This window comes from Labrus bergylta, chromosome 11 (assembly GCF_963930695.1).
Source record: "Labrus bergylta chromosome 11, fLabBer1.1, whole genome shotgun sequence".
NCBI classification, from domain to species: Eukaryota; Metazoa; Chordata; class Actinopteri; order Labriformes; family Labridae; genus Labrus; species Labrus bergylta.
The window spans coordinates 20,373,762-20,391,476 of record NC_089205.1 but is presented as its reverse complement, the minus strand read 5'-3'; the positions used below and the strand labels follow the sequence as shown (position 1 = coordinate 20,391,476).

Here is a 17,715-nt window from a genome sequence, read left to right as displayed (position 1 = left end):
CACTTCTCGTGTGTTGATAGAGATAGTTGATTTCAAGCGAGAGCATCCACTCCTTTTGTATCACCAATACCTCTCTGGAGAATGGGAAGAATCCACAGAAGGCAAAAATCATTAGCGTTAATCATCCTCATCCATTGAGCTTCATAATCTTTACAACAATTCTCCCATTAAGCTTCTTCACATTCTAATCAGTGATCATCTTGCTGTTACTGAACCGTCTCCTGTCAAGGATTTTCCGCTGACATAAGTTATTCTTATCTTGTGCTTATTGTCTGTCTTGTCTTTCTCTTTCTCAGGCGGTGCCACCTGTACCTCCTAACAGTCTACCTCTCTTTGTGCATGTCTTCCTCATTTCCCTTGCTTTATAATTTTCTGATTCACCTGTCTCCCAGCGTGTCTCAGTTTTTGTCCAAGAAGGAGAGAGACACAATGAAAGAAAAAAAAAAAGGAAACCGTGTATGAGTGTGTGTTTACCATTTTTTTTTATGTCAGAAAAAAGCCCCTGTGCATTGAAATGCCACATGCGGAGGTGGTAAATTTACACAAGTGGGCTGACTACTTTTTCACCAACATACTGTATGTCTGCCTCCCCTCTCCTATCACATATATATCACTTGGATAACTTCTTTCTATCACTCACTGTCTATCTGTTTTTTTTTCTATGGGACTGTGTGACTTCTCCTCTTATTCTCGCCGTTTTCTAATCTATCTGGATCTACCCTGCCACCCACACTCACACTCTGACACACACACACACTTACACACACATATACGTACTTCCTCCTCCATTGCTATTCCTGTGAGGAGCAGACTGGTCTGGCAGTGGGCTGGTTTATGTCCATGAACTCGATGACACCCGCACTACCACTGCATTACACCACGCTGGCACTGCCACAGCCAGGTAGCAACACTGCAGCGAAGATAAGGAGAAAAGGCCGTTGTATATGAATAGATAACCATATACCACCTTTTCATGTGGGTGTCTACTATAACCCGCTGTCTCTCTGTGCACGTCAGGCTGTTTAAACACCAGCTCTGATACCATAGAGCAGACGACAGCTTGCACACGTGCCACTTGACTGCCCTCGACGGCTCCCCTCCCCTCTGTTTGTCTTACAGCTGAAGGAGGGAGTCATAGTTTGTGGGAGTGTGTGTGTGAGTGAGAGAAAGTGTGCACAAGTGAGGTATAGTGGATGTTGTGCATATGCATACATATTACTCATGTGGCTGTGTGCTGAATGTAAATGCACCCACTGACCTTCCGTTCATCTCTGTAGTTGTGTATCCTGCGTTGATGGTGCAGATCTGCTGTCTCATGGTTTGTGGTCAATACTAATGTGTGTGTGTGTGTGTGTGTGTGTGTGTGTTTGTGTGTCACAAGCTAGATGATGAAGTCTAAAATTACCCTGATGGTTCAATCCGTGGAAACATCATGGTAATGGAGTATGGTTTCAGAATGACCAGCACTCCAGCCCGAGGCTGATCAAATCTCAAGCTTGCACGGGTTTGACCAGGCGTGTGTGTGACAGGGGTCACAAGTACTGTAAGCATTATAAATACTGGTGACCCCTCGGCAAGGTAACTGATCTCATTAGCGTTAGTGAGATGTCCATCACTCGGTGCTCCTCAAGCATTGTGAGCAGCAGAAAACAAAATGTTTTTACTGAGGTTTGCAGGAGATTTATAGAGGATCAACATGCTATATTTGATTAAAGTGAAAGTGGAGACTTTTCCAGCATTCATTAGTCACTGTCATGGGAATTAATGTTTCTTAATGAGCCATGTCTTTTCCAGTAATGGTAATTTTATTTAAGTTTTATATTTCACTCCTATGAAGAAAAAATACAGACGTCATGCTGTGCATTAAAACTGTGCCTTAATGCGACTGATGTTTTCCAGTGTTAACTTTATGGACATATGCTCTACTACAGGTAGTTATAAAGCAATTATTAAACGGAAAACAAAAAGTTAAAAATAAACGAAAATAAATTATGTTCTGCTTATAACCTTCCTGTCTAACAGAAGTTGTTTTTCATTTCAATTTTCTGGCTAATTTCAAGCAAACTTTTGAAATGAGCAAACGTACAGAGCATGTTGCCAAATGTATTTTCCTCAACAATGTGTTCCAACAAAAGCCCTTTGCTGCCAACGATCACCTCTCGCTTTCCCCTAACGTCCCTCTCTCTTCAGCCTTCCCTTTCTAATAAAGGCACAACTTCCTCTTATAATAATGCAATTGTAGTTCATGGGAAATAAACAAGTGAGGACTTATGAGACGACTTCAAGGATATTGATGAATATCTTATCAGTGGGGCTACAAAGCAGCAAGTCAGAAAACACAACCCTAGATTCACATGCTGTGTTTGAAAGCTCTCAGCTGTTTGGTATCACTGATGGTAAATTACATCATCAGTTTAGCGATAAATATAACAACAAGCGTGACCCAAAATGTGTCATTTGATCAATGCGCTGATGGTCAGCAGCTTCCTGTTGTTCAGCTTCTCATTGTGCATCAAGGAAGCAATCAAGTACACAGAAAGCTAACACTGTTTGTATATACCTAACCAAAAGTGGTGTTAAAATGTTTCATTTTTCATTGATGTACCTTGTTATAACATTGAGTATTCTGCCCTTGTCCTTTTCTTGTCTGTCCGAGCTTCTTTTGACGAATTGCAGATTTAGTCCATATGTTTAGTTTAGTTTTTTATTCCAAGAAGTGGTGATGTTTGCTCAATTTATTGGCAGAGTCATAACCAAACTTCTGCAAACAAGCTGCTGCCTATAACAGGGCAGCAGGGCAAACATCTAAAGCAACGTATAACTCAGAACAGCAGTCAATATGACTCATATTCATGCAATGTGTGTCCTGCTGCAGGTCACTATTTAAGCCTGCATTAATGTACGTTTCACTTACGTCAGCCGCTCCATTTGGCCTTTTGTGGTTGCTTTCATTTTTATGGTTTCCACGGGTATCTTCCTTTTAGAAAAGGGTCACACATTTCATACTGCTGAAACAGTTTTGTTGACAAAGTTGCTGTGGGCTGACGTGACAGAACAGACTTGTTCTGAAGATATGGCTGATGTGTGAATTCAAAAAATGTGGGTCAAGGAGAATAACTAGAAGTCAACGAAATGAAAAACGCTGTTGACAGTAGATCTAGGAAATTTGAGGGTTAGACCCTACATCTGTGTTTGATTGTTTTTAATGAGGTTTCATAGTATTTCTGTCTTCCCCAATCAGTGTGGTTTCTATTGCAAGATATAACTACAGCGTTTGTGACATGTATTCATTTGTATTTTAAGGAGGAAGAAAACATGCTTTGACTTTATTCACATGTCACTTAAAATTGGATTTAGTAGTATTATTAAATATTACTTCAAAGGAGACTGCTTGGACATACAGTGCATGGTTTTGATAATACATGCATTGTCCCAGTCTTTTGCAGCATCTAAACTTGCTGCTGTAGCTTATGTAAATTAGACTGTCTACAGTTCAGAGTTGATTTAAAAACGTGTTGTCTTTCATACAATTTTCACCATCCTGCTTTAACACACCGGGCCGGGCCAGACCTGACCCCATTAACCACTTTGTCCTTGCTTTAAACAGGGTTTCTGTAGTTGCCGTGGTGACGATGACCTTGCAGCACATTACCATTGCACTGCAGCATAAGGTGTTGTGTGAACAAGGAACAAGAAGCTCAAGTAAACAGAGGGGGCTGAGACAGTGGTCGATTTAAAATGAGGACAGCTTTTATTAAAAGCTAGGGGGTTTTTTTTAGGTTACATGACACTCTTGGTGCATCTCACAGAGACGGTGAGCACATTTCTTAGAAGAAAAAAAGATGTGGGGTTAGAGAAAAAGCTAAAAACACTGAGGCATATGGGTGAAGAAGAAAAGGAGAACAGGTGGGGATCAGCGAAAGATAAATGAGGAGGGATAAGAGATGTCAAGACAGAATCACAGCGGGGCCAGGAGAGCTTTGAAATGGAACAAAATTCTGCTTTTCTGCCTCTGATTCCTCTGTTCTGTTGTACCTGACAGTTCTCGCCTTGTTTCAACCTTTGGTACCAGACACCGACCTCTGTCTCTCACCAACTTGTACTAATTGCCCCAGTTTGCCTCCCATCACTCTTCTTCTAGCCTCCATCCTTCCCTTGTCAACACCACTGGCCCTTCTTTGCTCTATTTGTCTCTCCCTGCCTCCCCCTCCCTTCCTCTTGATGCTCCTATCAGTATAAAGGGCAGCTCAGGCCGTATATAGATGATATCCCAGTCAGCCGGTGATGCGGTGTAATATGAAACTTACAGCATCTGCTTTTTGCTGGTGCACTCAGCACCCTTTAACCTCTCGGATTACTGAATTTCCCTTCTCTCCCTCTATCTTTCCGACTCTTTTTTTCTCGTTCCTTTCCATCAAGGTGCAAAAGCTACACTGACAATCAGCCTCCAAACATTCAGGAGTCAAAGCTTCAAAATCTGATTCCGATCTCTTCACAGAATTTGAAACACTTAAGGAATGTCTGAAGTGCAACTCACTGCCTAAACAAACATCACCCCTACACCCAGCACCCTCTAACAGATTAGAGTTTACACTGCAACTCACTTGGGGATCTCGTTTTTGAAGCAAATTGTTTTCTTTTACTCTCACTAAGTTTTGACCATTTCTTTCTCTGTTGTTTGTGCTCCAAAGGTCAACCACAGGAAATCAACAATAGAGGAACCTGAGTTTTTGGCTTTCTTCCCTTCACCCAAACATTTTTCCCCCAAAGGAGTCATTTAAGGTGAATAAATGGCTTCAATCCTTGGCCCCTGTTCGCTCAATTTTTCCTCATTCCTTACTCTCTCTGTATTGCTCTCAGAAGGAGGGCTAAATGTGGCTTGTGTTAACAGTGCGAGAAAACCGCCAAAACAGAAATTCCATGTGGTTTGCACTTAGCATGGCCAATCATATGCACAACTCGGAGTAAATTTCATGGCTTAACTTAAAATATACATGTTGACAACTTTACACAACAAGACTGAACAAAAAAATTTAAAAACTAAAACTATAGAAACTTGTTTTTTTTTTTTTTTTTGGTTCAGAGAGGAAAGCTAAATTATTCATATGGATGATTGTACAAACTGGGGGGAGGGGGGAGGTTTGATTCCTGTATATTTAATGCACATTTTTTCTACATGTACACAAGTAAATAAATAAAAAAAGGGCGACAAAGCATCTATACTAGTGTTGGCATGATACCAAAATTCAGACTGCGATTCCGATACCAAGTTAAGTATCAGGATATTCGATACAGGTTCTGTACTCAAAACTGAAACAATACTGGCTCTGTACTCGATACCCTAATAAATCAGAAACTGGATGCCCATCAGGGTTGGTCACAGTTTGGGAATGTACTGTTTTATGAACAACTCTGTACAGACTGCTTGGTGGAAATGGGGCTTACGGTGTTTGGTAAGGTTGGAAGTTTTTGTATGAGATCATTCTGATCATTGACGCACCGAAACTTAAAAAAAAAAAAAAAAACATGGCCCAGGTTGAAAAAAATGTAAACTAAACAAAACAAAAGTAGGTAACAGAGACAAAGACAATACCCAAATCTAGCTTTGTATACTTATTCATATTCACAGTTATGTATTGTAGAGAATCATGAACACCTATCCTCATATTAAAACATGTGAATGTCTTTTGACATTAAGTATTTAAGCAGCAGTAGTTTCATGAGAGGTCATATCAGTGTGTTTTCCCTTGAGGGTTTCCCTGTGATGAAATACCAGAGTTCAGCCAACTGAGTGGCACCAAATTAACATCAAAAATTAGCGCAGGATCAGGAAGCTTTCTTAAACGAGGAGACACATGACCCCAGGTGACACTCTCACTGTTAACACTCGGGAGGAAGACTGTGATGCTAAGCTAAGATTTTAATCACGTATGTGCGGGTCTTTTTCGAGGAAGTTGGGACATCAGGGAGTGCGTAATATCCCCAGCCTTATACCTCTCTCTCCCCTTCCAATTTATTACCGTGGCTAGTTGATCTGATGGTGTAATAATATCTCCTGCCTCTGGCTACGGGAAATGGCCCCATGCATTATTCACACATGCTAAGATGCTTATTGATGACTCCTTTATTCATATATTTCCTCAACACCAGGTTCATTTCTCATAATCTTAATCCCCTACTTCTGTATTCTCTATTTTGATGTGAGCCTCGTCTAATGAGCCTCTCTCTCTCTCTCTCTCTCTCTCTCTCTCTCTCTCTCTCTCTCTCTCTCTGTTGTTTGATGGGAATTTGGTTCGCGGAATGGCACGAGATAAATTGACGTGAAACTGGGTCTAATGGTACAAATTATATCTGCTTTGTTTGGTGTTGAATCTTATTTTGTCATAGCTGTTTACACTGTGCCATTACGCAAGCCGAAGACAACATAAGTCCTTTGAGAAAACTAGTGTGACATTGCCTTAGAACTGGAGCGTAAGTTTGTCTAATCTAATACATGTACATACTGCTTCCTTTTTATTCATGCAGTTGTTGTAAACGGGGCATATTCTCTTTTAAGTCAGTGCATGGCAGAGTTCAGAGCTGCTGGTAATCAGAGGGTTTTTCTCTCTGAACTCACATTTCCTCTCTGCTTAGAACCATGGACTCTAAAATAGCAAGAGACAACTGCAATGAACTATTTTTCTCACAGGAGAAACCTTTCCGTAGGTCTCGCCATTTTTTCGCCCAACCAGTCTTTTTTTTTTTTAGTGTGTGCCTCTGTTCACATTCAATTTCCTTCCCCCCCAAATCACATTAAAAAAAGGGCCCTATTTTGTTTGCTGCTCAGTGGAGAGATGTCTGTTTGGTTCATTTACATGAGCTGAAGTTCTCTTGGTTTCTGCCATGCATGCGTGAGCCACCTGACAAGATAATATTAGTACACTGATGTTGTTTGGTTAAGTGGTTAAGTTTCTCCAAATGTAGATCCTCTGGCTCAGAATCTTAAGTCGGTTTTTCGTTTTTCATGGACTACCATCCTAACATGTGGGATTTAATAATAAAACAAAAAGAAAAGGTTACTATAGAGGTCAGGAACAGTACGACTAGAAGAGGCTGTATTTTCTGCCCTTACCACCGTGTTCTGGCCAGATACAGTGGGCTGCCATGGCCTTTGCACACACACACACACACACACGCACACACACGCACGCGCACACACACACACGCACACGCACACGCACACGCACACGCACATGCACACACACACACACACACGCACACACACTGCCCAAAATATCAGCTTTGGGTTGAAAAAGTAGTTCACCACAGAACTGACCCAAATAGCAGGAGAAAGTATGACACATAAGTTATCAATGTTTGACTGAAAGAGTATTTTTACTTTATTTTGTATTCCTTCCCCTCTTACTCTCCTTCCCTTTTCCTCGCACGTTCCTCCTTTTTTGGCTGATTTTTAGCCAAGCTACCTCTATTTCTCCACTTTTGGTGATTGCACATCATAAAATAATCCTTTGATCCTCTTTCAAAGTTAAATATAAAGATGTTGGGATGTCCGCGGCTAGTTTGCGATACAAAGCTCTAAATGTGACTCCTGTCCTCTCTGCTTTAGTTCTGTTTTGATTGGTTATAGCAGTCTTGTGTGCCTGAATTTGTTGCATCCACGACTTCAAGGTTGAACTTCAAGTCTATATGAAATGACATTTTTTGTGAGTGCTGTTTTGGTTAGCTGGCTTTAAAAGTCTTTGTCTTTAGATATTGGTTCTTCCCAATAAACAAACAAGTTCAATAACTAGTGTCAGTCAGGAGGCCCACAGCAGGGCAGAACCAAACATTAACAGTGCTTATTTAACAAGCTCAGAGGTTAGTGAGACTTATTCATTTCTAAACCTGCATGTCTATGACTGAGGCATACAGTATGAGTAACAGGGCTACTTGAGGATACAGAAAAGAGGGGTTACACCCCCTAAACACCTTTTACAGTTACTCACCAATGTCTGTCTGGATGATGTCTTTATTTAGAAATCTACCAGTGCTTCACATCAGCATATTTATAAAATCATTACATCTGAGTGTGAGTGAAAGAGAAGTGATGTAACCACAAGTGGGATGGAGTTTTAAGAGCAGTTTTCTGTACACAGTAGGAGTGTTTTTTTCTTCTTTTTTTGTGAGGGGGGGGGGGGTTTCTTGAACCACCCATTTGTTCTTTTTTTAATTACTTTATTTATAGCTTTTCTATGCAATAAATCAGACATAGGGGCAGCTGTGGCTCAGCTGTTAGTCGGCTGTCTCTCAAACGAAAGGTTAAGTGATTCAATCCTCATCTCCTACAGCTACATGTCCAACGTGTCCTTGGGCAAGACACTTAACCCTGAATTGCTCCAGCTGCTTCGTCGGCAGCGTATGAATGGGATTAGTTACTTCTGATGGTCACTTTACAGAGCAACCTCTGTCATCAGAGAGTGAATGTGTAGGTGTGACATGCGGTCAAGACTAGAAAACTGCTATAGAAGCTCAAGTCCATTTACCATTTACACACAGGATAGACATGAACACCCAGCAATATTACACAAACTGGCAGGAAGAAAGGCAACATGTCCCAAAAAGAGTCCAGAGCTGCCTGTGGACAGCAAAAAGAATTAGAAAAAAGACTGCCCCTCTTTTAAAAAAGGTCCTGGGTGGAAAACAAACAAACACACATATCGGTAGTTTCTTTTAGTTCTTATCGTTTGATGCTGAAACCATCGAGCAAGCTGGTGTTTTTCTCACCAGGGAGGGGCAGATTGACAACTCAATGATCATTGCCTTGCTGCTCAAACACTCACTTTTCCTTTAAAAGCCGGTACCCAAAAAGAAGTTACAGTGTTTTTCCTTAAGAGACCCGTTTGTTGTGGAAAGTCCTGAGACAGTTGTCATTCGCTAAGTGTTATTGTGAGTAAGAATTATGGAAGTGTTAACGCTGCCGTGGAGTCATTTTTCACTCATATACTTTGTTATTCTGGGGTTTCTTTTAAGCGTAAGTCTGTATTTAAGATTTTAAGGTTTGACCTGTGAAAGTTGCTACAGTGATTCTGAAGTCAGAGTCAGTAAATTTGTTATGTAAATTGGCAGTCTTGAAGGTGACGAGTCATTCTCACTTACTTTTTTTTTCTGTCCCTTGATCTCTCTTTCTTCTCCAGTGTCTGTCTTTGAATTAAATTGTCTGCACCTGAATGCTTGAGCTTTACTGTTCGCGATATGGTGTTTGATTTGATTTTCCAGTTGAGAGCCTGGCAGTGCAGTCTCTGTGAGGGCGACCGAGAGAGAGAGGATGTGCGAGAGAATGACTGGAAAGGTGTCAGAATGAATGCAGATATGCGCCTTATGTTTTTAAGTTGTGTGTGTGTGTGTGTGTGTGTGTGTCTGTCTGTCTATCTGTAAGTGTGTTAATCCCTGCTCCACTGACACTCTTCCCTCCTTTCTCCACAGAGAGAAGTGCCTTCTTTCGTCGACCCTGATGGCTGTTTGGCTCGACTGAAGCCGCCTCTGTGCCTGTCCATGTCTGCTGGAGTTTCCAGCTATACCAGGAGCCGCAGGACTGCCAACACCACCCGCTGAGCCAGTCTCCACAACACTGACACCTCCCTGCTCTGCCCCATCTCTTGCTCTGTCTGCCATCCATACCACTCAGTCCTTCTCTGCGGATGTCAACAGATCCTTGGCCCTTCTCTAGCTGACGACAGAAAACTTTTATCGCCTCCTTTAAGCGAAAGCCTCCTCTCTGTGCTCTCCACCACAGCCTTCTCCGCCCTCTCTTTTTACTCCTTCTTCTCCTCTCTCCTGCATCTTTTCATCATGGGCCAAACCTGATCAATAATGCGTTGTGCCATTCGTCTCGTCTGACAGTTCAGCCGAGGATTGAGGCAATAGAGAGAACCAGTGTGAGAGCGTACTTGAGTGAAAAACGACAGAGAGGAAGAGAGATTACGAAGCCAAACCTCTGTGGCCGTCCCCAGCCCCGGCCCTGGGTGACAGACGTTGAAGGATTCCTGTCATAGCCACAAACAGACTCTTAGGATGGGCTGCGGGTGGTAGGCCTCCTAGCCTCCTAGCCTTCACCTCAGATTCATGCCCTAGGGGGAAAAAAAACCTCTTAAAACCAACTTTCTCCCATGTCCTTTCCCTGTTCTTCCTCCTCATCTGTCTTAGTGCCATTAGCATCACACAGACTCACACATAATCGCATTTCCTGGATACCTGTTCCTCCTTCGCATCGACCCCTCCTGCCTGGTCCGAAATGGCGGTGAATGTGACACCGATGCGGGACACAAAGTGGCTGACGCTGGAGGTTTGTCGGGAATTCCAGAGAGGGACGTGTTCCCGGCCGGACAGCGAGTGCAAGTTCGCCCACCCTGCCAAGAGCTGTCAAGTGGAAAACGGCCGAGTCATTGCCTGTTTTGACTCACTCAAGGTGAGTATGACACCTGTGATAGTTATTTATCACGGCTTTGTCTTCTTGTTTTTCTAGCTTGCAGTGTTTAGGAGCATTGTCTTCAAGTTGTTTTCAGATACTTTTAGGGATTAAAGGGAAGCCAGAACATGTTAGATCCAAAACACAAAAGGTCTACTGTGTGTTATGGTGCGTTTTTGTATCCTCAGGAGTACACTGCAAGGAAACAGCTGTTACTTGAAACATAGGATCAGGCCACTTGAAGGGGACAAATAAATATCCTTATAAATACTTTTTAGGGTGTTCTGGGTAAGCTGAGATGAGGCCATGATCGCATTAACATCTGCAAATCAGACTCAGAGTTTCCTTCTCTCGCACACAACTTTGGAGCGGAGTGACTGTTGGCGCATTGCGAAAGTTTCTGAGTGATCGTCACATCAACAGGCTAAAATGGAAATGTATAGAAGTAGGTCAGCAAACTGTGTATTTCATGTTTGTATGTTAGGTTTGTCAGTGTATGTCTGTGTGTGTTATTTTGAGGTCATGCTGCTCAGCGGGGTGCTCTCGGAAGGCTCTGTAATTTACTGTCTATTTTTGCCCTGGCTCTGGGACAACACACTCCCACTATGCAGCTCCTCTCTCTCTCTCTCTCTCTCTCTCTCTCTCTCGCTCTCGCTCTCTCGCTCTCTCTCTCGCTCTCTCTCTCTCGCTTTCTCTCAGAGACTAGTGGGGAGATCAAAGAGTAGGGACTTGGTTGAGAAGTTTTGACGGAGTAAAAATATGGTGGTTTCCTTTCAGAACGCTGCATTTCAATGTGGAAAGAAATGTTAACCTGATACTCATAAGCATGTCTGATTAGATTTTCTATATTGTCAATAGACTGTGACTGAAGCGCTTGAGTTACGTTAAAGGGAAAGCTTTTATTATAACTCAGAGTGAGTTTGCTTCTTGTGTTGCCAGTCGTTTTGTCATGGTATATCTTGACTCCTACAAATTCAGTTGTAGAAGAATGTCGGCTGATCCTGGACTGGACTTGCCAAAGATCAAAATCTTGGCAGTAATTTGTTCCTACAAAATGCATTGAGTGAACACAGATGTGGTTGGAAGATAGTTGTGGTTTGATGACAAGCACTGAAAGAGAAGAGATTTCGGCAGTAGAGACTTTGGATAGAGCCCTGAGTCCCACTTGTGGTTAGTCTAAAGTGACAGAAACTCTGCAATTAGAAAGATTTGGGGTTTGTGGTTCCCATTTGAACAACCTGATGAGTCTTACTCTTGATTTTGTGCGTTAACTTGCATAAAGTTGCTAAAATACAGGTTGATCTGAATGTTTCGCATGCATTTGGTCAAATACAAATTTTTACTTGACAATGGTCAAAGATGAAAAGTCATTTGATCACCAATGCGTGTGCCAAACTTTGTTTCATACATTCAAAAGTCATCGAGAAATTCTTGTGCTGATTCTAGAAGAAATGTTCGGGAAACAAATAAGTACTTTTCTTTCTCTGGCAACCTTTAACATTTTTTAAATCCAAACAATAACATCATATTAAAGTCAGGAACATAAATGTGAACTGACCAATCAACAGATGGACCAACAGTCCCATACCTGGGCTGCTAGCATGACAAGAAAAGAATCATCCTGAAACATACTCCCTTTCAGCGTCAACCTATCAAATATAAACTCTAAGAAATCCAGGTATTTTACCATGATTTAGTTGGTATTAGCAGATATTTGTATTTAAAATAACTCATTTAATAGCAAGTTCTTAGATGCAAAGATGGGGGACCAACTCAATTAAAGAAAGAACCGCCTAAAAAAAGGATAAGACAATTAGAATTGGCTACTAGCAAAACATATCTCTTCATTCATAGATATACTGCATAGTGCACAGATGACACTCGTTGACCCTGTTCAATGTGAAAAATATACACTCATACTAGTATTTACCTACCACAGAGAGAGTGTTTAAAGGGTCAGCTGTGCCACCATGTGTCATGGCTGAGAGCCAAGTATTAACACTGGCCTTCTGTAATGTACTGTAGTAAATCATATAGGACTTCAAGTACAATGTGCATTCGTAAGCAGAGTGCAAATGGACACACATGTCACACTAACTCAAACGGTTGTGTTTTGAGCTTTCTGTTTTTTCCGGTTGCAGCAGATGGCTGTTCATTAATCAGTCTGGTTCTGTTGAAGGTTTCTGCCTGTTAACGGGAAGTTGTTTTCTTGTCACTGTTGCCATGCGTGAATGCCCATCTGAGAATTAAATAATAAAGAGGATGGTATAGACCTACTCTAAATCTTGTGTCAACGGATCATTTTTGTTTTGGTCTGTGGCTGTGTAAATACAAAGTGTCTGAGTGATTGATTTCTCAATTCCAGAGGGAAAAAGAGCAATAAATGCATCAGTAAAGACAACCTGTGTATTTTGGCTCAAGTGAGCACAGTGACTCTGGATCATAGAGCTCTGTCTACTGTGTTGTGCACTTGCCTTCTAATTTGTTTCGTATCTGATTGGCACACGGGGTGTTATTCACTCAAACAGGAGACCAGAGCTGGAACTCAGTCAAGGAAGTCCAAGCCAAAGCCTACCTTGTTTATAACTTTGCAGGGGGGGCAGTGGTATCCGTGTTATTACATTTCTTGGACTGCTTGGTTGGAGCTTAGATGGCTTGGGTGAGTTTGGTTGGTACAGGTAAGACGGGGATGGATAGAGGGGGCTGTCGGGGCATTGCATGGATCATGAAAACAGACAGGGAGACAGAGTCGGAGAGAGGGCTCAGCAGGGAACGTGTGAGGAAGCGTAGCGCTGCGCTCCGTGCCAGGGCATTCCACAGTCTGCCTCCCTTCCCTGCCTCTGTGACAGAATGATAGATCAGCTTCATCTGCGGATGAATTCATAACACATAGTGAGGCATGGAGAGAGGGGAAAGGGGATTGTAAAGGAGTGGATGGTGGGACACTTTGCAATGGACAATTTGGTATACCACCAACCCTTTATTCTTTATGAAATGCTGTCTGGCAAAGGAAGGGGAACTATAATCAAACAGTCTATCTAAAGTTAAAGAATACATTTATATTCTGTCTTTTTTTTAGTCTTAACTGCTTCCTGTGAGTTGCAAGGCTTGCTAGTTGGAAACTTCATTCAGTCTTTCAGTGTTATCTCAAAAGCAGGTGTTTATCAGCCAGGAATGAGGTGGAAAGTTATATTTGATCATGGGCTGCGTAACAGGGAATGACGTGATAGAGACAAACAGGAAATGAGTCAGAGGCAAAGACTCGATATTAGAGAGAGAGACTGACCCTCTCTGTCTGGAATGACATGATTATGTGCGACACAGCAAATGATGTTGTTTTGGTTTAGTTCTCATATATTTAATTCTTATAGCTTAACCCCTTCAACACGACAGTGTTAGATGTCTAGTTTATTCAGTGCTTCTTAAAACAACAGCAAATGTCTTTAAATGCTCTTTTATTTTTTTCTTGATAACTTATTATTTGTTGTCCGGACAAAAATCCAAAGCAGAATTCAGTTTATGTCATTTGTGGTCAAACCGAAGCCAGAAAGGTCAGACACTCTCATACAATACGACTAAATGGTAACATAACGTCTGTTTTTGAGGAAACACACAAACAATCAATGTTGGAATTTTTGTTGAACTGTCTGTGATCAGAGGGAAAACAATGAAAGAAAACTTGGATATTGCTTGTCCTTTTTGGCTCCTGCTTCAGGGATTCAGCAGCTTGATACTATTAGCAGCTGGACACAAATCCAGCTTCATTGTAAGAGAATGAAAAGCAAATCCGGGTATTTAGGCTGATGAAAAAAATACAATAAACTCCTGTTGTTGGGCATTGATGGGAAACATGTGAGAGTGAAAGAGAGACCCAGGAATAGGACTACAGTATGATGGTCTAGCTACAATACTAAACGTGTGCGGTTGATTGGGGTTATTATTATCCAAGAATTTTCTCCTCACTGAGATCCTCATCCTTCCTGTCGGCATTTGAATAATATTTTTCTGGCAGAAACTTTTGAATCAGACCAGAACAAATAATTAACAGTTTTTTTATGCTAACAAGATTTTGGATATTTGGATCCCTTCAGAGCTATCACACTAGTACACTGTAAGAGAGTACACATAGATACTCATTGTTTAATTCATTTTTGCCTTTAGGGATATTTCAGACTGGAAAATTAAACCAAATCTCCTTCTTTCTCCTCACATTCTTCTTTTGGTGCTGATTATAGTTTAGCCTTAAATAGAAACTGACGATGTTTACATGCAGTCTAACAAGCCCACTCAGGATTTACAAATGTACTTATTTACTCGTTGCAATGAGAAAACAACATTTCTTGAAAAACTTCAAAGTGATCCTGGATATAAATTAGTAGTGATTAGGATCTTCAGGGAAATGTCTTTGACAACCCTACATTAGAAGCCAAGTTTATGGATGGATTTGATCTCTTCTGTCCCTTTGTCTTTTGAAGATGTGAGGTTTCAGAATAAACATTGCACAGACGTGGTTTTGTCTTTGTCTTTTAATTCTTCACATGAATGGGTAGAAATGACAATTTCCAAAATGATACCAGTATTCAACCCCAGGGTCCTTCATCACAAATTGAAGACCATGCTCTGAAGAAAATGTGATTTTAGTAGAATTTTTTGTAAATAGAAATGATTCAAAATAATATGTTAAAAAGTGTCCCAGGCTGAAAACCAAAGTAAACATTGATATAAACAGTCACATTAAACATTTTATATTTAAACTGTTGTTAAAGGTAGAATGTGTGAAATTGCATACATAAATACAGCAGAAATCAGTTATACAGTATTTAAATGTCTCTCTGAGTCATGACTGTCTACAAGTGAGAAGCCCGAGTACCGCTGTTGGAGCCGTACTGTTGTTGGAGCCGTGTTTACATCATGTTTACATGGACGGGACGGCCTTGCGTATAAAGCTGTTTCGGTTAAGGACTACGGAAAAGAAGAATAACATACTAACTGATTTGAATTTCACGCAAGTGTCTTTAGCTCAACGTCATTCTGTTTCAATTCATGTAAAATATGAAGCTACAAGCTACCTTAAGTGTGCTAACATTAGCCTGCTAACATAACAATGCAGGCCACAGGTAGTTGCAACTCAAGTAAAGGACAATTTTATTCGCCGCTTGTGCTTAGTGGTGCTTCATTATGGTGCATTCTAATTCACAACTCCTTCGTGCAACTAGAGTGGAGAGGGGTTGGAGGTGTGTTGCTGGAGGACTTCAATTTAGCAAAGGTGTGGCCAAACAGCAGTTAGTTTTGATTTAATGCTGGTGCTCAAGGGCAACATCTATTGGATCAAAAAGTCGCACATTCTTCTTTTCAATGATTTATATTGTGTTTTGACAGGGACTTAAACCTACAACCTCGAAGTTTGATCCAATAGCAACTGGACTTGGTAGAAGATCTTGAAGAGGTTTCGCCTTTCGGAGGAGAGGTGAAACGTCATCAAGATCTTCTAACAAGTCCAGTTGCCTTCGGATCAAGCTTCAAATTTACCATGACCTGGAGGACTGAGAACCTACACAGACATCTAAACCTACAACTATTTATTTTGAGTGGTTTCGTTGCCTAGAACTCCAGCTTAAATTACCTGTACTGTATGAAATTGGTGGTGGAATATTCTCCCAGTCGTACTGGTACAATGTATGAGTTTGTTTTAGCCTGATCTACACATTGACATCTTATATACGGTATGTTACTGAAGTGACAGAAATAAGGAAGCGATAGGCTTACTTGTTGTTGCCGTATTGCAAGTTTTTGTTTGGAGCATTCAATTTGTTGTAAAGCAGAGATCAACTGACGTAAATGCAGTACAATATGTCACATTCTCAACAATCTGCCGCTGAAAATGTTGCCTTTTGTTTCTGGAATTGTCACATGCATTGTTAAGTGTTTTCCACCTCTTTTATGTACTCAGTGAATCACACAGCTACTGTTACAAAGAATGTGTTTGATTTCATTTGACTGGCTCATTGTCAGAGAAAGTGTGAAGTTGTCAGAACACAAAACAGTTCAACAAAGACCAAGAGCGAACAAATACTGAAAAACAAGTTCAACAAACACTCTTTAAAGTTGCCGAACTTAAGTGTTTTTTTCTCACCCATTTTTTTCTGGTGCCTAACTGTAACTGAAACGTACGTCATGTTGGTTTCTTTGGGGGGGGTTGTTCATTGAATACTGGGCTCAGCTATAGAGGCTTTAGGATGTCGCTGGCCTGGCTGTTATTGTCTGTGCTTAATAAAAACATGTACTTTTTATATGTTTATATTAAAGTTAACAGACTCCTTTTGGTTTTATAATGCATAACATCTTAGAGGTGAGGATTGTGCTTGTTATGCAGCATGTCCTTGATAATTGGTGAACTTATTATTGCAATAACACATGGCACCCTGTATTGGCATTATGGTGATAATGCTGCTTACTATGTCCCCATTGTCAATTTCAACGGCCTGTTGTAGTGTGTAACGGCTGTTGTAAAGTAAAACCTGTGGCAATATGTAAATTAAATACCTTTTTTAAGTTGCATACATGATGCAAATTAGCATAAAAAAATTGAGAGTAAATATTGAAAGTATTTAACGATAGCTATCAGTGCTGCTTTAGTCTACACTAGTGGTTCCAACCTTGTTTGGTTTGGGAACCCAAGATGACTTCACAAAACTCTAGGGATCCCGTTCATCCAAAACACATACAGCTTTTTACTAGAAGGATAAAGCAGTGTCAATCATGTGATAGTTCTTTTTCTATCAATGAGGCTGTTTCAGGTATGTTATAGTGGCTGGGGCAGAAAGGCCGGGATGAGATCTGTACACAAAAGGAGCATTTTATTTTACTCTGTGTACTATATGTATAGCCAGTTAAGCCTGTATTTAAAAGGCTGGAAATGAATGCTTGATGCATGGATGAGAGACAGAGATACAGCAAATTAAGCATACTGCCTACAGTGGTCCATGCTGAAGTGGATAATGGCTTCTAAAGGCAGAATGATGAAATATATTTTATTTTTTAACACTAATTAGAACTTTCAGGGGACCCCATTTGAATACAATGCAACCCCCTTTGGGACCGGGACCTGAAAGCCTGGTCTACACCAAGTTTGGGTATCTACTGAGTCTTTTGTGTAATGGCTTATCAAACTCACACAAACACACATGGTGAAGGCTAAGGAGCCAACATAGTTGAAAAGAGCCCAACAAATATTACTAAAAAAAGATTTATTTGTATTTGTTCAAAATGTT

General features: G+C 40.9%; 1 protein-coding gene across 8 annotated transcripts in view; it reads left to right on the top strand.

The window, feature by feature from the left end:
- LOC109985772 (muscleblind-like protein 1) overlaps positions 1 to 17,715 on the top strand; it is a 66,755-nt gene that overhangs the window by 9,701 nt on the left and 39,339 nt on the right. For 7 of the 8 annotated variants that reach the window (XM_065960079.1, XM_020636170.3, XM_065960078.1 and 4 more), the window contains exon 2: positions 9,463 to 10,444. In XM_065960079.1, the coding sequence (XP_065816151.1) occupies positions 10,271 to 10,444 (174 nt within the window). In that variant the 5' untranslated portion in view covers positions 9,463 to 10,270. Of the gene's footprint in view, positions 1 to 3,711; positions 4,783 to 9,462; positions 10,445 to 17,715 lie in introns of those variants that run through there. The other variant, XM_065960075.1, reaches the window with a different exon arrangement.